The 25,844-nt window shown below is 39.8% G+C and overlaps 1 protein-coding gene across 10 annotated transcripts in view; it reads left to right on the top strand.

The window, feature by feature from the left end:
- Gabpb2 (GA binding protein transcription factor subunit beta 2) overlaps positions 1 to 20,987 on the top strand; it is a 44,916-nt gene extending 23,929 nt beyond the window's left edge. For 9 of the 10 annotated variants that reach the window (XM_046421596.2, XM_046421589.2, XM_058571986.1 and 6 more), the window contains 4 exons: positions 1,927 to 2,040; positions 5,311 to 5,496; positions 15,161 to 15,294; positions 15,449 to 20,987. In XM_046421596.2, coding sequence (XP_046277552.1) covers positions 1,927 to 2,040; positions 5,311 to 5,496; positions 15,161 to 15,294; positions 15,449 to 15,748 — 734 coding nt within the window. In that variant the 3' untranslated portion in view covers positions 15,749 to 20,987. The remainder of the gene's footprint in view (positions 1 to 1,926; positions 2,041 to 5,310; positions 5,497 to 15,160; positions 15,295 to 15,448) is intronic. The other variant, XM_058571989.1, reaches the window with a different exon arrangement.
- The last annotated feature ends 4,857 nt before the right edge of the window (positions 20,988 to 25,844 follow it).

Raw genomic sequence — 25,844 nt, 5'->3', positions numbered from 1 at the left:
CTAGGGAGGCTGAGACAGTAGGATTCTAAATTGAAGGCCAATCTCAGAAATTTCGCCAGGCTGTAAGCAACTTAGTCAGACCCTGGCTCAAAATAAAAGAATTGAAAGGAGTGGGGATGTAACTCAGTGGTAAAACACCCCTGGGTTCCATCTGGAGTATAAACAAACAAAAACAGATGCCAGGCATGTGGCTCACAGCAGTAATCCCAGCAACTCTGGAGGCTAAGATAGGAGGGCCATAAGTTTGAGGACAGCCTCAGCAGTTTAGTAAGACCCTCAGCAACTTAATGAAACCCTGTCTTAAAATAAAAAGGACTCGGGCTGGGGATGTGGCTCAAGCGGTAGCGCGCTTGCCTGGCATGCGTGCGGCCCGGGTTCGATCCTCAGCACTACATACAAACAACAGGTTGTGTCCGCCGAAAAAACTAAAAAATAAATATTAAAGATTCTCTCTCTCTCTAAATAAAAAATAAAAAGGACTCAAGGGTGGGGCGGGGTGGGGGGTTGCTGTGGCTGTGGCTCAGTGGTAGTGCACTTGCCTGGCATGTGTGATGCACTGGGTTTGACGCACCACATATAAATAAGGGACAAAAACATTCATTTTTAAAAAATAAGTAAAAAGGACTGGGTATATAACTCAGTGATAAAGCACCCTGGGTTCAATCCCTAGTGCTAAATTAATTAATAGATTAAAAAGGGTTTGGGGTTTAGTTCAATGATAAAATGATAAAGTATCCATGAGTTTGACTCCCACTACTGCCAAAAAAAAAAAAAAAGAATATAGGATTAGCCAATACAGAAAGTGGCAACAACTTTTATAATGACAAAGCTTAATCTCATGCCAGCTAACAGAAAGTGTTTATAGCGTCCAGCTCTAGCTTTGACACCGGGTAAAGAATGGCATATCTGCAGCTAAAAGGCAAGAAATCCATAATACATAATCAGTATCTCCAAAATTATAGTGAAAGTCAGAATGCACTTCATTTTATAAAATTTAGATTTCTACCACTGTTGAGCAACTCTTTTGGTTCATAAAGTTAGTCATGCCCTGTTGCCAAATCTAATATGCTTTCCTTATAGAACTAAGCTGTGAGACTAACACACAGATATAAGAGTAAAAGGGTGTTTTTAAAACAGCTCATCATGTATTAACTAAAGTCGATAATTATTATTTTTAATATTAATCCATTTTACTTCCAGTTTGACATTCAGTATGTGGAACTTGAGGTTTTTACCTGTCCTTACACTAGTGGTCAGTCCTATTCTTCTCATCTGTCTAGCTAGTGAACAGAGGTAGTATGGTAGAACAGAGGGCAGGAAAAGTCGGCTCCATTAACCATTGCTTAGGTTGGGTCAGGCATGCTTTCAAGACTTCTAACCAGAGTCTGGAATAGCCAGCCTAAGGAGTGGGCAGCAACTGTGGCATGTTGACCACTAATATTCAGCATTGGCATTACCAAGAGAATGATCAAATGAGGTGCATGTAGTAGCCAGAGTATATCAACATAATCTACTTCAAAGGAAACACTTTTTAGATCTTAAAAGAGGTGGGGTTGTTTTGTTTTGTTTTGAACTGGGGATTGAACCTAGGGACGCTTAACCACTGAACCACATCCCCAGCTCTTTTTACTTTTTTTATTTTGAGATAGGATCTAACTAAGTTCCTTAGGGCCTTGCTAAATTGCGGAGCTGGCTTTAGAAACAATCTTCGTACCTCAGCCTCCTGAGCTGCTGGTATTACAGGCGTGTGCCCAGCTTAAAAAGAGTTTTTAACTCTGTGGTAAATGTTTTATATCAGTTTGGATTGGAGAACAAGATTAAGGACATTAGATTGAAAAGCTAAACTTTTGATTTAATAAGCTATTTTTTAGTGTGCCTCAATGTATTCTCTCCACTGTACCTCATTTGCCTTTTTTACTAAAATAGGTGACCCCCATGCCTCAACAGTACAATTCTCAAATTCTACCACCTCAGTGCTGGCCACCCTTGCAGCCCTTGCTGAGGCATCAGCCCCCCTCTCCAATTCACACAGAGCCACAGGTAGGTAGGGGATGTCTGCTGGATGAATTACCATTTCTACTTTGGTTTTTAAATCTCCAGCAGATTTAATTTGCATGAAATATATTAAAGAATTGTAATTAATTAGAAGCACTTAAGAAAATGGATATATAGACATTTAGTATGTTCCACATACTGAATGTCACAGAACATCAGAAGGAAAATTATTGAGATATTTTCAGATAACTGAGTAATACCAATGACTGAATTCTTCCTTTGTATTTTTACAGCTTGAAGTTTGCCCTGATTCCACTTGATTCAGGTTGAAATGTTTAGTTTTGTATTAGCAGACTTTTAAAAGTTATTGTTATGTTTTGACTGATGCCATCATAGAATGATTCAAAATAGCAGCTAGATATCTTGTACTAAAGTATCAAAATTCATGGGACTGCTACCTTTTTTATCATCATATCCTATGTACTTAAGCTAGGATTGCTTTATTTTTACTGGAGATATTGATATTGCTTTGGCATTTCCAATGTTGTTGTTGTAGTACTGGAGATTGAACCCAGGAATGTTCTACTTTGTATTAGCTACCTTCCCAGTCCTTTTATTCCCCCAGTCCTTTTTTAAATTTTATTTTGAGACAGGGTCTCACTAAATTGCTGAGGCTGATCTTGAACTTGTGATCCTCCTCCCTCAGCCTCCCAAATCTCAGGCACATACCACTGTGCCTGACACTGTACCCTTCTCATACTTAAAAAGAGTTTTCAAGTCACTTAATCAGACCAAGTGGTCTACAAAGGGAGAAGTCTTAGGGTTTACATTTGGGTAGTGAGAACATTCCTCCAATTCAGTCCTGTTTTCTGACTGATAGTATTCATAAACATATCTCCTCAGACATGTATGAGAGAGTGGTACAGCAGAGGGAAAAGCATTATATATATATGGGGTTTTTTTTTGAGGGGGGGGGGTTCCAGGGATTGAACTCAGGGGCACTCAGCCACTGAGCCACATCCCCAGCCCTATTTTGTATTTTATTTAGACAGGGTCTCACTGAGTTGCTTAGTGCCTCACTTTTGCTGAGGCTGGCTTTGAACTCTCATTCCTCCTGCCTCAGTCTCCCAAGCCACTGGGATTATAGGCATTTGCCACCATGCCCAGCCTAAAAACATTATATTAAACTCATTCTTGCTAATCTTTTGTTTTGTTCTTGGATCTTGATAAATCATTGTACTTTTCCAGGTCTTTAGTTCCTTTCAGCTCTAACATTTAACTATTCTTTGTTTCTAAGAGATGTGAATGATATATTTGCATTCTTCCCAAATGTATCTTATATGGGTGGTTCATATCCCACTTATTATTGCAGGATTCTACCTGTGACTCTTTAGATCGAGAAATGTCATAATGACAGGAATTGTTTCCCCTAATAGTGATTAGGGATATTGATTAATCAGACTGAAAATCTTTTTTTTTTTTCTTTCCTGGTACTCTACCACTGAACTACATACCTAGCCATGTTTATTTTTTATTATGAGACAGGGTCTTTTTTTTTAAAGTGAGAGAGAGAGAGACAGAGAGAGAATTTTTTAATATTTTTTTTTAGTTCTCGGTGGACACAACATCTTTGTTTGTATGTGGTGCTGAGGATCGAACCCGGGCCCACGCATGCCAGGCGAGCGCGCCACCACTTGAGCCACATCCCCAGCCCGAGACAGGGTCTTGTTAAGCTTCTTAGGGCCTCACTGAATCGTTGAGACTGGGATTACAGGAATCTGCTACCATGTCTAGCCCGTAGCCCTTTTAATTTTATTTTGAAACAAGGTCTTGCTAGGTTGCTGAGGCTGTCATCAAATATACAATCCTTGTGCCTCAGCCTCCAGAATAGCAGGGATTACAGGTGTACACCAACCACTGTGTCCTGCTAAGACTGAAAATCTTGATTCAACATAACACATGTAAAACTCTTAGACTGGTAGCTGGCACATAAAGTAGTCAGTAAATGTTAGCTCTTGTTGATCTATCAGATGGGAGAAAATACCTGTCATACAGTTTGTTTACTATCTTCAATACTTTGACTACTTATGCTCACAAAGGGCTGGTGATGTAGCTAAGTGGAGGAGCACAACCCTAGCATGTGCAGGCCCTAAACTCTAGTACGACCAAAAGAAAAGAAAAAAAGATTCTCACTAAAAAAGGGTTCCAAGAGTCGGTTGCAGTGGACTATACCTATATTCCTAACAACTCAGGAGACTAAAGAGGCCCACATGTATATTATTGGCAGCTCAGGAGGATCACAAATTCAAGGTTACTTAGCGAGACCCTATCTCAAAATAAAAGCTGGAGATATAGCTCAGTGGCAGAGCACCTCTGGGTTTGATTCACTGTATAAAGAAAAAAAAAGGTTCTAAGCCTGGCACAGTGACCCAGCAGGGTGAGTCAGGAAGATTGCAAGTTTAAGGTCAGTGTTGGCAACTTAGTAAAATCCTGTCTTAAATAAAAAACAAAATGGGCTAGGGATGTTGCTTATTGGTAAAGTACCTCTGGGTTCAATCCCCAGTGTAAAAAAGAAAACAGTAAGAGAAGAAAAAAAAAATGGATTCCAAATATATTGGTTAAAATCACCATAATTTACACACTATAAGAAAATCACAATGCTCATTAGCCTATTAAAGCCTCTGATACTTAGTACAAAATAAACAAAAAAGTTCAAACATATTAACATTTTATACATAGAAATCATCTTTATTGAAAGCTACTAATAAACTTAATAAAAACACTGTAGAAAATACTATTTTAAACCATATGCCATGGCCCACAACTGTAACCCCAACAACACAGGAGACTGAGGCAGGAGGATCTTAAGTTCAAGGCCAGCCTCAGCAATTTATCAAGGCCTTAAGCAACTTAGTGAGATTCTATTTCAAAATAAAAAGGGATGGGGTGCTGAGGTTGTGGCTCAGTGGTAATAGCACTTGCCTAAGCATGAGTGAGGCACTGGATTCAATCCTCAGCACCATATTTTAAAAAGCAGGGATGTGGGGTGGGGGCTGGAGATGTAGCTCAGTGGTAAAGCACCCTGGGTTCAATTCACAGTACCCCCCCAAAAAAAAACTATTCTAGTGCATTCTCTATTTTCTTTTCTCCTCTGACTTCACATTATCCACAAAAACTTCTGTGATCATTGAGCCCAGCCTAACTTTTTTTTCTTTTGCAGTTTTCTCCCTCCCTTAATAATATCAGTTTCAAGGAGGATGAAATTGTTATACTCCTGTTTTGAAAAAGCTGAAATTTTACTTTTATTATTTCTAGCCAATTCAGAGGAAATCGTGCAGGGAAATTCTGTTGACTCATCAATCCAGCAAGTGGTGGGGAGTGGAGGCCAGAGAGTCATCACCATAGTAACTGATGGAGTCCCTTTGGGTAATATCCAAACTGCAATCCCTACTGGAGCCATTGGCCAGCCATTTATTGTAACTATGCAAGATGGACAGCAAGGTGAGTTATCTCTGATTATTAAAAGATATTTTAGCTGAGTATGGTGGCATACACCTGTAATCCCAACAGCTCTGGAAGATGAGGCAGGAGGATCTCAAAAAAAGGCAGCTTCAGCAACTTATCAAGGCTGTAAGCAACTTACCTAGACCCTGTCTCAAAATAAAATAAAACATAAGAAGGGTTGGGGATATAGCTCAGTGGCTAAGCACCCCTGGGTTTAATCCCTGGTACAAAAAAACAAAAAGATATTCTAGACACTCCACACCACACTCCCCTAAAACGGAGGCATTAAGACAAATAGTGGAAATGGAAGAATGCTAGATAAAAGATGAAACAGGGCTGGGGATGTGGCTCAAGCGGTAGCGCGCTCGCCTGGCATGCGTGTGGCCCTGGTTCGATCCTCAGCACCACATACAAAACAAAGATGTTGTGTCTGCTGATAACTAAAAAATAAATATTAAAATTTTCTCTCTCTCTCTCAAAAAAAAAAAAGATGAAACAAGCTTTGAAGAAGAAAAAGAAACAGAAAAAAACTAATTCCTCTAATATATACAAAATTTGTCAGTAAAAACCAATGATCTGATACAGTAATAGAAAAAAGATCAAAGAGGGCTGGAGTTGTGGTTCAGTGGCAGAGCACTTGCCTCACACATGTGAAGGTTTGATCTTCAGCACCGATTTATAAACAAAAACACATTTTTGATAATAAAAATAAACAAAATAAAGATTTTATGTCCATGTATAACTTAAAAATATTTTTTTTTAAATTAAAAGATCAGGATTGGGGTTGTGGCTCAGTGGCAGAGCCACTGGGTTCGATCCTCAGCACCACATAAAATAAATAAATAAATATACCGTGTCCATCCACAACTAAAAAAAATTGAAAAAAAAAATTAAAAGATCAAATAGTGTGAACTAATAGTTCACAGAAAATACTGATGCCTCGTTTGAAAACATGAAAATGGGGGCTGGGAAAACGAACAATCTGTGAGGTGAATAGAGAGCCTATATCTTGGGAGCAAATCTTTGCCCCTCACACATCAGACAGAGCACTAATCACTAGGGTATATAAAGAACTCAAAAAGCTAAACACCAAAAAAACAAATAACCCAATCAATAAATGGGCCAAGGACCTGAACAGACACTTCTCAGAAGATGATGTACAATCAATCAACAAATATATGAAAAAATGTTCATCATTACTAGCAATTAGAGAAACGCAAATTAAAACCACTCTAAGATTTCATCTCACTCCAGTCAGAATGGCAGCTATTATGAATACAAACCATAGTAAGTGTTGGCGAGGATGGGTGGGTGGGAGGCACACTTATACACTGCTGGTGGGACTGCAAATTGGTGCATCCAATATGGAAAGCAGTATGAAGATTACTTGGAAAATTGGGAATGGAACCACCATTTGACCCAGCTGTCTCTCTCCTCGATCTATACCAAAGGACTTAAAAACAACATACTAAAAGGACACAGACACATCAATGTTTATAGCAGCACAATTCACAATAGCTAAACTGTGGAACCAACCTAGATGCCCCTCAGTAGATGAATGGATAAAAATAATGTGGCATATATACACTATGGAATATTACTCAGCAATAAAAGAGAATAAAATCATGGCATTTGCAGGCAAATGGATGGAGTTGGAGGGTATAATGCTAAGTGAAGTTAGCCAATCCTAAAAAACCAAATGCCAAATGTTTTCTTTGATATAAGGAGGCTGATTCATAGTGGGACAGGGAGCAGGAGCATGGGAGGAACAGATGAACTCTAGATAGGGCAGAGGGGTTGGAGGGGAAGGGAGGGGGCATGGGGTAATTAATGATGGTGGAATGTGATGATAATTATTATTCAAAATACAGGTATGAAGACACGAATTGTTAGTATACTATGTATACAACCAGAGATATGAAAAATTGTGCTCTTTATATGTAATAAGAATTATGCATTCTGCTGTCATATATAAATAAAAAAATTAAAATGAAAATGGGGCTGGGGATGTGGCTCAAGCAGTAGCGCGCTCGCCTAGCATGCGTGCGGCCCAGGTTCGATCCTCAGCACCACATACAAAGATGTTGTGTCCGCCAAATACTAAAAAATACATATTAAAATTCTCTCTCTCTTTCCCTCTCTCTCACTCTTTCTTTAAAAAAAAAAGAAAAGAAAATGGGGGCTGGGGTTGTGTCTCAGTGGTAGAGTGCTTGCCTAGCATGTGTGAGGCACTGGGTTCGACTCTCAACACTGCATATAAATAAATAAGGTAAAGGTTTATTGACAACTAAAAAATAAATAAATAAATAAAGTGAAAATGTTCAACCTGCTTCACTGATAACAAGAAATGCAAAGAAATATTGTACTGAGATCCCATGATAACACTAAACTATCAAGAGTATAGACAAACGGGCACTCTTGTAAATCACTTGTAAGTTTTTGCATTAATCTATCCTCTAAAGAGCAAATTAGCAGTATCTCTCAGAATTAAAGATGCAAGCAGTGCACAATGGTACATGCCTGTAATCCGGGCCACCTGTCTCAAACTGAAAAATTAAAAAGGGCTGGGGATGTAGCTCAGTGGTAAAGTATCCCTGGGTTCAATCCCCAGTTATGCCCCCCCCCCAAAATGCATATACCTTTTGATTAAGCAGTTATTTTTCTATTAATTTATATTTAAACCCACAGAAATGACTTATATACTGTTATGCATTACGGCATTATTTTTGTAATTGTTAAACATTAAAAGGAGCCTAATAGGTGCATGCCTATAATCCCAGCCTCTTAGGAGGCTGAGGCAAGAGGATTACAGGTTCAAGGCCAGCTCTAGCAATTTAGTGAGAGCCTGTCTCAAAATAAAAGATCTTGGAATGTAGCTCAATGGAAAAGTGCTTGCCTAGTATCCTTTTAAGCCCCTGGGTTCAGTCCGCAGTACCACATATACACACACACATACACCACTGTCAAGTAATAAGTATAAGATTTAGGATAGTGTGTAGAGTGTGCTATTTTTGTATTTTCAAATGGGGAAATATATGTAAATTTAGACTTAGAATGCCTCTAGAAAGAAATTGCTTCCTAAGGGTGAAAAATAAATAATTAAAATCAAAGAAATTGCTTCCTTCTGGGAAGGATTACTGGATAGCTGGGGATGGGTAGAAGTTTTTTAACATGTTTCTATGATTTTTTACTTTTTTTAATTTAAAAAATATTTTTGGTACTGGGGGTTGAATCCAGGGGCTCTCAACTACAGAGTTACATCTGCAGCCCTTTTTATATTTATTTTTTTGAGACAAGATCTCACTCAGTTGCTAAGGCTAGCTTTGAATTTGCTATCCTCCTGCCTCAGCCTCCCCAGTTGCTGGGATTACTGTGTGCACCACTGTGTCTGCTCTTTTGTTTTTTTAATTTTATTTTTTGGTGGTGCTGGGCATTAAACCCAGGGCCTTATGCCCGCCAGGCAAGTGCTCTACCATACATCTGTACCCCTAGCCCTAAATTTTTTTTGAAATCTGAGCACTGTGGCCTCCACCTGAAGTCCTAACTACTTAACAGGCTGAAGCAGAAAGATTGTGGTCAGTGTAGGCAACATAGTGAGACCTCTGTCTCTTTAAAAAAATTAAACAGCCATATTAAAAAATTACTTTTTCCCTGGGTTTGATATCTGGCAATGAAAAAAAAAAATCATTTTTGGCCAGGTGTGGTGATACATGCCTATAATCCCAACTACTCAGGAGGCTGAGACAGGAGTATTTCAAGTTTGAGGGCAGCCTAACCCTGTCTCAAAATAAAATAAAGGGCTGAGGATATTGCTCAGTGGTAGAGCCCTTGCCTAGCATGTGTGTGTGGCAATGGATTTGATTTCCAGCACTGAAAAAAAATTTTCTTTGAAAGAAAAAGAAGCCAATCATTACAACTACATTTCTTAAAAATATTGGAAGTTGAAAAGCACAGCCTTGGTATAATTGCCTTTATTGTCACCAAAATTTTGACTTGGTCTAAATGATTTTGGGAATTTTTAAATTTTCAAATTATTTGAATTGTTGGATCTCTGTATTATAGGAAGATAGCATAGGAATTAAACCCTTATAATTCAAATTTTGATATAAATTCTTTTTTAAAAAATTTTTTGCGGGGCTGGGGATGTGGCTCAAGTGGTAGCGCGCTCGCCTGGCATGCGTGCGGCCCGGGTTCGATCCTCAGCACCACATACAAAACAAAGATGTTGTATCCGCCGATAACTAAAAAATAAATATTAAAATTCTCTCTCTCTCTCCTCTCTCACTCTCTCTTTAAAAAAAAAAAAATTTTTTTTTGCAGTACTGGGAACTGAACCTAGGGCCCTACACAATGCTATGCAAGCACTCTACCATAGAACTACATCCCTAGCCCCTTTTAAACTCTAATTTTTTTTTTTTATATTGGTGCCTTACATATAGTTAGACAAAATAAAGTCAGGCATGTGGCGCACATTTGTAATCTCAGCAATTTGAAAGGCTAAGACAGGAGGAGCACAAGTTTGAAGCCAGCTTCAGCAACTTAGCAAGACCCTCAGCAATGTATTTATTTATTTAAAATTTTAAATTTGTAGATGGACCCAGTAACTTTATTTTATTTATTTTTATGTGGTGCTGAGGCTCAAACCCAGTGCCTCACAGGTACTAGACAAGCACTGTACTACTGAGCTATAACTGCAACCACTACCCACAGCAATTTAGATAGATCCTGTCTCAAAAAAATACACAGGACTGCTGAGCATGTTGGCACACTCCAGTAATTCCAGTAACTTGGGATGCTGAGGGAGGCAGGAGGATTGCAAGTTCAAAACCAGCCTTAGTGGGGTGGGGGGACTGGGGTTGTGGCTCAGGGGTAAGGTGCTCACCTAGCACATGTGAAGCCCTGGGTTCTATCCTCAGCACCACATAAAAATAAATATATAAGTAAAGGTATTAGGTCCAACTACAACTAAAAAATAAATATTAAAAAAAAACAGCCTTAAGCATCCTTATTTGATAATGCTTCCTTGTAATTTAGGTCTAATATGTTGCTTTTAGACTTCCAGTACTCCTGGAAATCCCAAGGTTAGTTTTTGTTCAGAAAGGCTTCATTTTGAAATTTGATTTTGGAAACTGCTAAACACATCAAAAAGTTTTAAAACAGCCTGTGGATACAGCTCAGTTGGTAGAATGCTTGCCTCGAATGCACAAAGCCCTGTCTTCAATCCCCAGCACCACACACAAAAAAAGTTTTAAAGCAATCAAAATAGGATCACAGATTATTATGAAATAAAACCAAAGTGACAGGGCTGGGGTGATGGCTCAGTAGTAGAGCGCTTGCTTAGCATGTGTGAGGTACTGGGTTCGATTCTCAGCACCTCATAAAATAAAGGTCCATTGACAACTAAAAAATATTTTTTAAAAAATCAGAGAGACAAGGGCTGGGGATGTGGCTCAAGTGGTAGCGTACTCGCCAGCCATGCGTGAGGCACTGGGTTCGATCCTCAGCACCACATAAAGTTAAATAAGTGAAATAAAGGTATTGTATTCAACTACAACTAAAAAATAAATATTAAAAAAAATCAGAGAGACAAAAGATATTAAAGACAAACAGAAAAGCCACATAGCTATAGAAAGACCTCAATTTTTTCAAGACTCATTTTTCTAAAAGCCAGACCCAATAAAAACAGCACAAAGCACATAGATCAATTTTTTTTCTCACTTGCTCCCTTCTTCTTTTAACTTCCTTCAAAGGTGGCTAAAACCTTTTACTATCTTTTGTGAATTACTTGAAAATCTTGCTTAAAAGAGGATAGCAAAATTTACTTTTGTATCAGTGTACTATTAATTAAAAATTTAATTTTAATAGAACCTTATAAATAAATAGTTTGATCACGCAAAAAACAAACAAACAAACAACAAAAAAAAAAGCCTTAGCAGTTTAGCAAGGCTCTAAGCAACTTAGGAAGGCCCTGTTTCAAAATAATAAATAAAAAAAAAGGACTGGGGATATGACTCAGTGGTTAAGTGCCCCTGAGTTCAACCAGGTATTAAAAAAAAAAAAAAATAGCTAAATAAAGAAGGTTGGGGTTGTAACTTAGTGGTAAAGCACACGTGAGTTCAATGTCCAGTACCAAAAAAAAAAAGGTGTTTTTTTTTTGGTATTAGTGATTGAGCCCATGGATTGAACTCATGTTGCTCACTAGTCACTGAGTGACATCACCAGCTGTTTTTATATTTTATTTTAAGATAGGGTCTTACTAAATTGTTTAGGTCCCTGCTAAGTTGCTGAGGCTGGCTATGAAGTTGTGACCCTCTTGCCTCAGCCTCCTAAATCGCTGAGATAGGCATGTGCCAATGCACCTGGCCCCAAAAAAATTTATTTTGAGTTATAAAAGTTATTTAAAAGTAACTTTTGGGGCTGGGGATGTGGTTCAAGCGGTAGCGAGCTCGCCTGGCATGCGTGCGGCCCGGGTTCGATCCTTAGCACCACATACAAAGATGTTGTGTCAGCCGAGAACTAAAAAAAAATATTAAAATTCTCTCTCTCTCTCTCTTAAAAAAATAAATTAAAAAATAAATAAATAAATTAAATAACTTTTTATTTTGAAACCATCATAAGATTCATGTATCATTCTAAAAAATACTATGGAGAAATCTATATCCTCAACGAGTTTCTCTTCAATGGTATCAGTTTGCCTAACTATATTATAATTTCACAAGAAAGTTGATATATTTTTTTAAATTATTTTTTAGTTGTAGATGGACATAATACCTTTATTTTATTTACTTTTATATGGTGCCGAGGATTGAACCCTGGGCCTCGCACGTGCTAGGTGAGGACTTTACCACTGATCCATAACCCCAGCTCCAAGAAAGTTGATATTGTTATAATTCACTGACCTTTCCAGTTTTACATGCATTCTTGTATATGTATGTGCACTTAGTTCTGTGTGATTTTAATATATGTGTAGATTTGTACAAGAGCCACCAGAGTGAAGGTACAGTACAGTTCCATCACTGGATCCCTGTGATACCCTTATATCCACAGCCACCTCCCTTCCCATTCTGTTCTAACCCTTAGCAACCACTAACTATTCTGTTCTCTCTCTATGATTTTTTTGTCTTTTCAATAACCCGATGTGGTGGTAACAGCTATAATCCTAGGGACTCGGGAGGCCAAGGCAGGAGAATGGCAAGTTCAAGGCCAGCCTCAGCAACTTAATGAGACCCTCAGTGACTTATCTAGACCTTGTCTCAAAATAAAAAGGGTTGGTATATAACTCAGTGGTGAAATACTCCTGGGCTCAATACCCAGTACCAAAAAAAAAAAAAAAAAAGTTATAGGGCTTGGGATATACCTCATATAGCCCAGTAGTAAGATGCTTGTCTAGCATGTATGAGGCCCTGGGTTTGATCCCTAGCAACACACACACACACAAAAAAAAAAAAAAAAAGTTATATAAATGTGGCTTGGGGATGCAGCTCAGTGATAGAGTATTTATTTGCCCAGCATATGTGATGCAAGGCCCTGAATTTGATCACTAGTCTCACACACACACACACACACACACACCATTTAAATAAATAGAATCATGTAGTAGGTAACCTTTTGAGAATTGCCTTTTTACTCCCAGTATAATTAATTTTCTTAAGATCCATCCATGTTGTTTGTATCAATAGTTTATTCCTTTTTATTGCTGAGTATAATAAATATCATGGTACATCCATACTGTGCTATGGTATACCCATGCTATTATGTTGTGGTACATCCATATTTTTACCTGTTGAGGATACTTGAAAATACTTTTCAGTTTTCAGCTATCAAAGAATAATGCTTTTATGCGTAATCATGTACAGATTTTTTTTTTCCCTTGGTACTAGGTATTTATCCCAGGGGCAATTTACCATTGATGAGCCCTTATTATTTTTTTATTTTGAGCCAGGGGCTCACTGAATAGCTTAGGGCCTGCTAAATTGTTGAGGTTGACGTTGAAGTGTTGATTCTTTGTCTCAGCATCTGGAGCAGCTGGGATTACAAGCATGCTGCCATCAAGCCCAATTCTCATACAAGTTCTTATATGACATGAATTCTCAAATTGGGGGAGTAAATGCCCAAGAGTGTAATTGTTGGGTCATATGGTAAGTACATACTTAGTTTTGTAAAAAACTGCTAGTTATTTTCTAGGTGTGACATTTTACATCCCTGCTAGCAATTTATGAACAATCTAGTTCCCTACATTCTCTAGTATTTGGTATTATCGCATTTTTAATTTTAGCCATTCTTATAGGTATGTAAAGCATGTTTTATGCATGTCAACTTTTCTCTCTCTTTTACAAGTTTTTCTCTAAAACTTTTGTATGTTTTATGCATGTCAACTTTTCTCTCACTTATCTATGGGAAGAGAAATAACTATTTTAGGTATAATGGTGAATTGCTTTCATTAGAAGTTTCTGGGGCTGGCATTTTGGCTCAGCGGTAGAGCACTCACCTAGCACGTGCGAGGCCCTGGGTTTGATCCTCAGCACCACATAAAAATAAAGATATTGTGTTCAACTACAACTAAAAACTAAATTTTTTTTTTTTTAAATATTTATTTATTTTTTTAGTTTTCAGTGGACACAACATCCTTGTTTGTATGTGGTGCTGAGGATCGAACCCGGGCCGCACGCATGCCAGGCGAGCGTGCTACCGCTTGAGCCACATCCCCAGCCCTAAATATTTTTTTAACAAAAGAAGTTTCTCAATAATTGTATATAAGGATTTCTGACTTTTTAAATTTTTATTGGTTCTGGAGACTGAACCCAGGGTCTCATGCATACTGAGTGTATGTTTTATCCCTGAGCTATACCACCAGCATCCTGGCCTTCTTTAGACAGATTATTCCCACAGAAATCATAAACTGGATGGTCATAGCTACTAAACTAGAGTCAAATATCTTTTTTTTTTTTCCTACCAAAGATTTAATCCCAGGGTGTTCAACCACTGAGCACTTCCCCAGCCCTTTTTTATATTTTATTTAGAGACTAGGTCTCACTAAGATGCCTAGGAACTCACTGAGTTGCTGAGGCTGGCTTTGAACTTGCGATCCTCTTGCCTCAGCCTCCTGAGCTGCTGGGATTACAGGCCTGTGCCACTGCACCCTGCTGGAGTCAAATCTCTTTATGTAAGAGCCTCAAACCTGGGATTTACCTGTGTGGTTTCTGGGCTTAAAAATCTATACCTTCCTGAGCCTTGCTTAGTCCTTCCTTAATCCTGTTTCTCTCTGCATGGCCATGCCTTATCTTTTGATTGTAAATCTAAAGAGATATGAAAAACAATACGTCAAAGAATGTATTTCACTTTGTTTTCTAGTTAAAAGGAAGCAAAACCTGCCAGGTGTGGTGGCACACACCTGTAATCCCAGTAGCTCTCAGGAGGCAGAGGCAGGAGCCTGATTGCAGGTTCAAAGACAGTCTCAACAACTTAGTGAGGCTGTAAGCAACCTAGTGAGACCATGTCTTAAAATAAAAAATAAAAAGGGCTGGGATGTGACTTAGTAGTTGAACACCCCTGAGTTCAATATTCAATACAAAAAAAAAAAAAATTGGTACAAAAAAGCAAGCAAAGCCTCTTTGTTTTACTGTGTATTCATCCCCTCCAATTGGTGTTCTTTGGCTTATAGTTCTAAGTGTACCTGCTGGTCAGGTTGCAGAAGAGACTGTAATTGAAGAGGAAGAGGAAGAAGAAGTAGAGAAGTTGCCACTGGCAAAGAAACCAAGGATAGAAGAGATGGCAAACAGTATGGAGGAAGGCGAGGTAATGTGATTTTTAGCCATGATGGAGAGAAGAAAAAGGAAAGAATCAGAAGGTGTAATATTGAAGCCTGAACCCTTCTTCATCTTTTTGTCTACTTTCTGGATAATCTGTGATCTGGAATTCTTACCTGGTGGTGATATGGTTTACTTTACAGGAAGGCAGAGAAAGAGAGTTACTACAGCAGCAACTCCAGGAGGCCAATCGGAGAGCCCAGGAATATCGACACCAGCTCCTAAAGAAAGAGCAGGAGGCAGAACAGTACCGCCGCAAACTGGAGGCTATGGCCCGGCAGCAGCCCAATGGAGTTGAGTTCACCATGGTGGAAGAGGTAGCTGAGATAGATGCCTTAATAGTCACAGAGGGGGAGGTGGAAGAAAGAGAAACACAAGTGTCTAGGTCAGGGGGGACCACAGAGCCTCATACTGGAGTTTCCATGGAAACTGTTTCATCTTAACATATAAGGGCCACAACTTGCCCTGTGTTCATCTTTTAAGAAGAAAATACAGAGCACAAACACTGTATTAAAATTAAGGATGTCCTTAACAAGAAAACTATGGCAGGGTACAATGCTTGGGCCCAGGAAAACTGTATACAACTGGAAAATTCGAAGCTGTATTTAGGGAATGCTTCTCCTGGGGAGCCAAGAGAGAATAAGGACCAAGTTTCTCAGCTCACATTGTTGCTTTAAGCATACAGGTAAAAGTGATAGATGTTATACGTTGATTTTTTTTTTTTAATAACTGACTTTGTATCAAAAGATTTTAAGATAATACTCCTAATGCATATACACCAAAAGCCTTTAGTAATTATACCATCAAGTGACCTGAAAATTTGCCTTAAATTTATAAAACTAATTAGGAGGGAATTTAGAAGCAAGCTTCGGGGAAGAGGAAAGGAATATATTCCACTTCCAAAGGAGCAGGCACTCCCATCTATCCTGAGTTAATATCACTAGAAAAAAATTTTTTAATTACTTGATAAATTTGTGTCCATAGCTCAGATGCCAGTGTAAGAAACTGAAACTGCTAGGGATATAGATGTAGCTCAGTGGTAGAACAGGTCCCTAGCATGCCCCAAGTCCTGGATTCATCCCCAGCACCACAAAGAAAGGATGAGAAAAAAAGAATGAAACTGAAATTGAATTTTTAAAAACTGGAAAGGAAACTTGTATGTGTAGAAGTTTACATAATACCTGAATTCCCCAGTCTGTATTTTGAGTGCTGGTAGGTGGCCTAAAAGAGGCTGGCAGGGTTATGGAACTCTTGTCTTGGGATACTAACTTTGCACTGGCTGGATTTTATAAAATTGCAATCAGGAGGGTAATCTGTTGTCCATACAACTTGCTTCCAAACATTATTTATGTAATATCAGGCTCAGACTCTTTAATTTTATAAAACTTTGTTGAATTTGTGTCACTTAGGACACATTTGCTTTTCTGTGGAGCTTATGTCCTCTTAAGTGCAAAACAAAGGAGGGTGGCAAAGAACAATGCTGATGATGTATAGTTTGTTTCCATTTGATTTAGGATGAGTCAGCTGCTCTGTTTTTGACCTGCTACAGAGCTTTGTGCCTTACTGGTGTTCAGTGTATGCTGACAAGGGAATAACTATCAGTGCCATAAATTACGGAACCAAAGTTTCTGTCCTGTTTACTTTCCTCCCTTTTCTCCCACTATGCCTGCTCCTGCTGCCCAGAGACTTTGGAAAGTGTCTCATTGCTGGGTTTTCTTTGTGTGTCATCATGCAGTTTTTTCAAAAGAAAAAGGGTGGTGTGGTGGCGCATGCCTATAATCTCAGCGGCTTGGGAGGCTGAGACCGGAGAATCACAAGTTCAAAGCCAGCCTCAGCAACTGCGAGGCACTAAGCAACTCAGTGAGACCCTGCCTCTAATAAAATACAAAATAGGGCTGGGGATGTGGCTCAGTGGCTAAGTGTCCCTGAGTTCAATCCCCAGTATTAAAAAAAAAAAAAAAAAAAGAGGGTGTATGGATGGAGAGAGAGAAAGGGAGGGAGGAAGAAAGAGGGAGGGAGAGGTTGTGGAGAGGTTACATTGCAGAGGTTATTGCCTTTGAAATTGGGCTCTCATTATTCTAGACTTGCTTGCTTTATTGTAAATTATTAGAAGAAGAAACCAGAGGGAGATGTGCCAAGTAAACATTTGAATGACTGTTTAGAATATGGTTTTCTCAATTAATGATCATGGGGAAAACATGCATTTTTAATTTGGAAAAAAACTTGACAGTTAACATGGTTCTGTTTACCTTGATTAGTAAAGTAAATTGCTACAGTGTTCTGAAGATGCAGAATCATTTTGAGCTCAAAATAGACTGAAAATATAATTCCCCAAACTAAATTTAAAAAACAGAATTGGCTATTAGACATTTATAAGCAAAATACCAGTTTTGAAATTAACCTTGGCTATTGGCCATTAGCTAGGTTTTCTCCATGTATCTAGCACTTCCCAGATGATCACAGATTATTCTCGGCTGTTGGGGATGACAGGGATATGAAGTGGAGAAGCCTAGGTAAAGTTAAGGATGAAATTTTAGTATCTACTGTCATATCATCCTTGTCCTGTTTGCATGTTTTTCTTTTTTTTCTGAGTCCTTTTGGGAACCAGGTACTAACAATAAACTGCTCTGTGGCATTTCAGAGTCTTAGCTTAAGTAAGTATAGAGGGACCAAGTACCATTTTAGATATCTTTTGTTTATGTTTTGGTGCTGTTCCCCCCATTGAGGGAGTAGAGAGAGGTTAGCTGCAAAAATTATCTAAACCTAGTCAGTTGTGGTGGCACACATCTTTAATCCCAGCAACTGGGGAGACTGAGGCAGTGGGATCACAAGTTTGAGGCCAGCCTGGGGAATTTAATAAGAACCTGTCTCAAAATTAAAAAATTAAAAAGGTCAGAGGGTATAGCTCAGTGATAAAGCACCCCTGGATTCAATTCCAAGTACTGCAAAAAAAAAAAAAAAAAAAAATTGAAACTTTACTTCGTTCTCTGGGCTATTTACTGATTGGTAGTAGGGAATATCCACCTAGCACTCTTTTCTGAGCATAGAGAGTCCCACTTTGGGGGGGAACTGTTTAGGAATTCTTATTACTCTTTCTGAGGAATATATCTTCCACTCCTCTCCCAAAGTCTCTAATACAAACAGGTTATTTTCTTATTGGAGAGGCTGGAGTAGGGAGTGAAAGAAGGGAAATGTCTGTAAAGGGGTGGAGAGGAAAAAGGTATTAATTTTTATTTACTTGGAATAGACCTTTTAGCATGCCCTAGAGGGGAAATAGGATTTGGTCTACAGTTATACTGCCATGAAGAGAATGGTAGCTCAGGATGCTCTGTAGAATCAGAAGTTCGGCATTGAATGCAGTACTACAATACCATGTCTGAATTTTTCATATCTTTCTGGGTCAGTCATGGAAGTTAGGAAAATGTGGGTTAGGTCTTCTGAGTTAGGGGATTACAATTAGTTTACTGGCAAGGTTGGATTATTGAGAAGTAAGGTGGTTCAGAGTTGGTCCTTGAGCAGGAGAAACTTGGAGTTTAGGATAGTTCTCTACATTAAAATGAAGCTGCTTTAATTGTATCAGTATTAAAGTCAAGAATTTTAGAACCTACATTTGCATTTTGGTCTTAAACCTTTTTCCAAAGCTTCAGGGAAATTAATTATAAACATATAAATATGCATTTTGCTTCCCACTACTACCTCTGTGGGATCTCTTAATTGTAATGCCAGAGTTGAGATCCCTTGACTGAAATACTGAAAAACATGGCTTTAGGATTTTCTGTGTTTTGAACTCAGTCCTTAAAGATGTTTTTTTCTCTTGTCAGATATACATTTAGCTATTTACTTTGCATTCTTTCTTCTTCAGCCTTACTATTGCATAATTAAAATTTTTGCTTGTTTTGTGATGCTAGAAATCTCTGTATACAAAATGATTTCTTTCTTTATATTAATGTAAAAGAAATTAATTTCTCAGAGGTCCCTCCATTTGAAGTTGGGTATTGTATGATGAGGATAGTTTCTGAACCCCTTTGCTGGTATACGTTAGTGTGTATGTTTATAAATATGTATTTTCCCATTTTCTCTTCGTTTATTTGAGGTTCTGCTCTAAAGCACCAGGTGTAACCTGGAAAACTTTTTATTCATTAAACACATAGGGTTTCTTTGGGTTCAGTGAATGCACGGAGGAAGAGAAAGCATTACTTTGCCTGCTTCTGAGAGATGTGCTTTAATAGGCAAAAAGAGAAACCAGAGGGGTGAGGCTTCGGGAGAGCCAGCGCCTGGCTTTAAAGGGAATTTGTTCAGCAGACAGTGTGATGACATCGTGTATGTGAAAGGTTCAGAGCTGAGTAGGGACAGAAATGGAGCTGCCCCTTCACCAGACAGGCCTCCTTTCACTCTTGTGGAAGCTGTTTTGACTGACATTTATAAAATCTCATCCCTCAGTGGGGAAAAACCTCACCAGATAGAGAGCCAAGGCAGCATGGCAGAAGGAAGATATTCCCTACATCCATTTTCCTAGTTTAGAAATCTTATTTTGAGAAATGATCTTCATTTTGAGAAAGCTTGTGTGGCTCTTTCCTAACAACATTAGGGACCTCCAGAGCTAGAAGACCTGAGGCATGTAATGAACTCCTAGAAATTTAATAATGACTGGGAATCAGTTTTTGTCCTAATTTATTAGAGAATGGCTTCCTATTCTCCACTCCGGTCCAGACCCATCTCTGGATGACTGGGAAAGGAACTTTAAAATGGAATGCATGTCAAGCCCACCTGTACGTATGTACTCTAGGCTTCTGTCCATCTCCATTTTATGTGATGATTCTTTCCCCCTTCTGAGTTAGTAGTTATTTCCTACGCCAATTTATTTACCAAGACAGCAGGAACAAGAAAGGCATGAATTAGAATTAAATAACTTTGAGCCTCTGGTGCAACCCTTTTTAATTAAAAAAAAAAATTTTTTTTAACCTCTCTAGGACTAGGGAATAGAGTGACATTCCTAGACTCTTACAGTAGCAATTTGGTTTGTTAATAGCAGGGAATTGTGATTCCCTATCTATCTCTCTCTCTCCCTTCCTCTGCCCCCACTCTACTGCTTCTGCTTTTGTGATTCATTGTTTTTATCTCATTAAGTCTTTCTAAGGCACTAGAACTTAATTAGTAGGTCATTTTAAATCCTTGGGCCTTATCTTTTCTCTCTCCACTCCCCTCCCTACCATATATTTTGTTTATTCTGATGCAGTTTGTTTCTGATAATTAATCTAGGTCACACCCTCTATTTAACTGTGCTTTCCCAGTTGGTTTCAGGCATGTTGCTCTATCAATAATGATGGTAACAACTCTTTCCTGGCTTTGCCCCACATGCTTTCCTCTGCCAAGGCCATTTGGTGGGGGGCAGCAGGGAGGAGTGCCCCTACATTCTGTTCACAATGTCCTCAGTTTTTCAGGTTGTCTGACAGCTTTATGTACAGCATGTTTTTAGGAAAACTTAAATATCCTACTTTTTTAAATTTAGGATAGAGTTTGAGTCTGATGAGGAAGTCTGTATGTCTGTGTGTATGAGCATTTATGTATGTATATATATATACATATATATATATACATACCTATACAGATCTATATTATATATACAATTTTTGTACTATCATTTAAAATAAAGATGTTTCTTAATAAAATGTCAAAGTCTTACCATTTCGAGTATCATTGAATAGCTTTTTTTTAATCTCTTAGGCAAAAATTATATCTAGTCTCTGATCCTGTTGATACCCATAACTAGCTATCTGTCTCAGCCTGGTGTTCTTGACAGGCTGAGCAACTCAAGGCAAGAAGAGAAATGAGAAAAAAGAAAGCTTTTGACTGGCCTTGTTAAATGTACATTTTTCCTTCCTCCACTTTTCCCTCAACCCTTTCTCTAAAAGCAAACTACCAAGAGGGGAGAATAGGAGCTAAAGGAAATTATTCTGTGTCTTGTGTGGGAGTCAATACTGAGAAGTAGGGGAAAAAAACTATAGGCTCAGGGAGGCTTGGAAAGAGTGTGTTTGCTCTACTGGCTTCTCAGCTTCTGTTATTTCCTGTGTTTGCTGCCTCAGTCCTAATGAGCACACATTTATTAGGTAAATACAAGGAACAGTCTGGTAATAGTAGCTCAAGCCCCATTGATAGCCACAGTAGAACAAACTTATTTGGCTAGCTAACAGGTGTCCCCATGTAGTGTATAGGGCTCTCAAGTGTCACTCCAATGGCAATCAGGTTACCTTTCTTTTTAAAAGGAGGATGACACCAAATTCAAGGACATACTAACATCTGCATTCAACAACTAGAATCTCCAGGCAAACTCTCGAAGTCTGTATTTAGGAAATTGAACACCTGCATATGCTAGGCTACCTGGTGATAATTGGCTTTTGGTAAATACGTATAGTCAACAAATACTGTGCATATATTAATTATGATTTCCTTCTGACAAGTGCCTCATAAATGTACATTAGGGCTTTGCTGTGCTGAAGGAAAAAGAGCAGGAACTTGAAGAGCCTTGAGAAGCAAATAACTAAGAGTAGTTTCAAATCAAAATCCTGGTGAGAGATATCATCAGGAAGACAGGAAGGGAGGTTGAAGGGAATTGGAGAGACAGAAACCTAGAGTTCTCTGATGGGTGATTTTTTTTATTTTGTACCACAGGTTGAACCCAGGGGCTCTAAACCACTGAGTCACACATCCTCAGCCCTTTTTATTTATTCTGAGACAGGGTCTGGCTAAGTTGCTTAGAGCCTCATTAAATTGCTGAGGCTAGCTTTGATCCTCTTGCCTTGACCTCCTGGGCCACTGGGATTATAGGAGTGCACCCAGCTGATGGATGATGTTCTTAAATGATGGGGAAAAAAAACATGAACTAGAGCAAATTCCCTAAGATTTTCTTTCTCTGTGAGAATTCGCTACTCCCAAGAGATCAATAGGTAGAAAATATAGAAGATTAAAATAGAGCTTGGGCATGGTGGCACATGCCTATAATCCCAGCGATTTGGGAGGCTGAGGCAGGAGAGTTGCAAATTCAAAGCCAACCTCAGCAATTTAGCGAGGCCCTGAGCAATTTATCGAGAACTTGTTTCAAAATAAAAAGGTCTGGGGATATAACTGGGTTGAGTACCCCTGGGTTAAATCCCTGATACCAAAAAAGGAAGGGAGGAAGGGAAGGAAAGGAAGAAAGGCAGGCAGGCAGACTATATGTGACCTCTGCCAGGTGTGGTCATGTACATCTATAATCAGCAAGTCAAGAAGCTGAGACAAGAGGAACAATGTTCAAAACCAGCCTCAGCAATTTAGCAAGACCCTATTCCAGCTTGAGTCAACCACTCTAAAGGGTCAACTGCTGGATTAAGTAGCAAAGAATGACTCACCTGTGTGGTGGTGGCATCAAGGAGCCACAAGTCTGAGTGACAGTAATAGCTCAGGCCCCTGTGAGTTAGCCCCCAAAGAACTCAAGATGCTAAACAGCTTTCTGAGCTCTGTGACTATGGAACCTTTTGAGTGTCAGGTCCCCAAAGCCTTACATAAGCTGATGGACTGCCTGCTGGGGCCCTGGTTTCTCTATAACCTCCCAGGATGCTTCTGAGAAATCAGCTTAGAAATCCCCAAGGATGAGGACTCTATCCTCCTGATGGCACATTCTGGGTTTTCTAAAGACAAAGTTTGAGATAATATTTTGATTTTTAAAAACCATCAGCAGATTCCTTAATCGAGGTTGTGTTTACCTCTCTTTGTCAGCAATAATTATTTCTTTTAATTCATCCCCTTAATTTATTACTCACTACTGTCTGTCAGAAAGAGGTATCTCATGAGTATTAATGAATCACATACTTGGTAATGGCCTACTTTATTTTGGGCAAATAACTGTTTCCCACTAAACAATTTAAACCTGTATTTTTAGGATGCTTTACAAATCCCCATTGGCATATGTTCTTTCCATTCCTTACAAAAGAAACAGGCTTTGAACTGCTGTTGAATTGCCAAGGTCACATACAAAACAAATGGTAGAATCCCAGGACTGTTGCTCTCACTGCAACAAAGTCGCTTCCACTATCTGTAAGAATTCAACTTAGACACTCTTGGCAAAGAAGTCACCATACTCTTACAGATACTAATAACTGAACATTTTTTACAATTAAACTACAACCAGGACTTTAACCTGTAAGTTGTTGCTATCTGCAGTTACAAGATTAAATTTCTATTATATGTACAGTGGGCCCTCCATATCCATGGGCTGGTTCCACACACACAGATTCAACCAACTGCAGGTTGAAAATGTTTGAGGGGCAATTACCTCTGTACTAAACATGTACAGACTTTTTTTTTTCCTTATCATTATTACACTGTGTTAAGTATAATAAGTAGTCAAGATGATTTAAAGTATAAGGGAGGCTGTGTGGCAGTTATATGTAAATACTATGCCATTTTATACTTCAGTATCTGCATATTTTTTAAAATGTTTTTTTTTTAGTCGTAGATGGACACAATACCTTTATTTTATATGGTGCTGAGGATCAAACCCAGTGCCTCAGATGAGCTAGAGGAGCTCTCTACCACTGAGCCACAACTCCAGCCCCATATTTTGATATAGGGAGGTCCTGGAACCAATCCCCCTGGACACAGAGGGATGGCTGTACTTCTCTTTTGGGACTATATTTAAACCTGAGGATCATTCACCCCTTTTGCTTATGACCACTTTCAGGGCAAGAACTGTATTTGTGAAATTTGTTCCTCTGAGAACTTCCAAAGGCTACAGTCGCATTTTTTTTTCTTCATTCTTTCTTTAACATCTTGGTTTGAAAGTTAATGAAGTCAGGTAACTGGAAAGATCCTCCATTCTTTTCTCAATACTAGGGCACTAGCAATGGCCCCAAAGCATCTTAGCTTAAGTAAGGCATGCAAGAAGGGGAGAACTGAGCCCTAAAAGATTACTCCACTCTGGTGCAACAATACCAAGCATAAAGGGCACAGAGTGGTCAATGTCTGGAATCTCAGCAACTCTGAAAGCTGAGGCAGGAGGTTTGCAAGTTTGAGGTTAGCCCCAGCAACCTAGCAAGAAACTGTCTCAAAAAATTTAAAAAATCGGGAGGCTGGGATGTGGCTCAGTGGCAGAATCCATCCCCAACACACACACACACACACACACACACACACACAGGAGGAGACGTTAAACTCTGGAGGACAACTACATTTGTCCAAACAAGCCTAACTGCGTCATGAGGAATATCTCACTCTCAGAGGACATATCAAAACCTTGAGGGCTGGGCTGGGGTATAGCTCAGTTGGTAGAGTGCCTGCCTGGCATGCACAAGGCCCTGGGTACACACACACACACACCCTTGAGGGTTAAGCCTGTTATCCCAGCGGCTCAGGAGTTCAAAGTCAGCCTAAGCCAGCCTCAGGAACAGCGGGGCACTAAGCAACTCAGTGAGATCCTGTCTCTTAATACAGAATAGGACTGGGGACATAGCTCAGTGGTCGAGTGCCCGAGTTCAATCCCTGGTCCCCCCCCAAAAAAAAAAAAAACCCACCTTGAGGGTTAAACGTACAAGTGGAGTTATGAGGATGCAAAGGGAAAGCCTTGCTCATTAAAAACCAGATCGCAAAGGTTCGAAGACCCTAAGCGTGAGCGGATGATGAAGGAGCCATCCCCCGACTTCTCCTTCGGAAGCGCTGGCACACCCTGGTGCTCAGGGAGGAGGAAACAGGGGCCTAGGGCAGAACGGAGGTCTCAAGTAGTAAACGGGGAAGCAGAAGCAAGCTCCGCTCTCTCCAGGAGACTCTTCTCCCAAGTTTCCCGCCACGAACATTTGGGAGCAAACGAAGCCGGCGCAAGCCTGCAATCCCAGCGGCTGCAGCGGGAAGATCGCGGTCTCTCAGTAAAAATAAAAGAAGGGGCTGGGGACGAGGCTCAGGGGTCATGCGCCCTGGTTAAATCCCGTACCGAACTAATCAAAAGAGCAGCAGTGGGGCGAACGGTGAGCCACCGGGGAGGCTTCCAGGGGCTGCAGGGCTGAGTGCGGCCTCCAGGCGGCGCCGCAGGAACGGACTAGGGCGCAAACCGGGCGGACGCTGCGGCCACGCGCGGAAGAAAAACCTGACTTGCAAATCCTCAAAAGCAGTCACCACCCGCACAAGCCTTAACTGTCCTCAACGCAAGGTGTGGGCGAGGCAGGTGGGCATTCGTCCCTCCCATTGGTACCCAAAGTAATGAACAGGTATCTGCAACCAACACCAGCCAGAAAAATGGAACACCGCGGTGCGCACGCGCAGGCCGAGCGCGGGCGAGCGGGCTCCTGCGGCGCGTGGCCGGAGCGTCGGCGGAGCGAGGCTACGCCTGCGCGCCACGAAACACGCCCTGGCGACCACCCCCGCCGCTACCTGAAGGGGAAGCACTCCAGGAAACCTTTGCCGCCAGCAAGGCCGAGTGCTTCGCTGTTTCCCGCAGCTTTACCCCTCAAGCGATCCAACCTCTTTCAGCCCAATTCTCTTTGGGACAAGATTTCCTGATCTAAAACTCAAGTC

This window comes from Marmota monax, unplaced genomic scaffold (assembly GCF_021218885.2).
Source record: "Marmota monax isolate L192 unplaced genomic scaffold, Marmota_monax_Labrador192_F-V1.1 WCK01_AAM20220418_F8-fsc00108, whole genome shotgun sequence".
Lineage (NCBI taxonomy): Eukaryota > Metazoa > Chordata > Mammalia > Rodentia > Sciuridae > Marmota > Marmota monax.
Note: the sequence above shows the minus strand (reverse complement) of the source record. Positions and strands in the feature narration are given on the sequence as shown.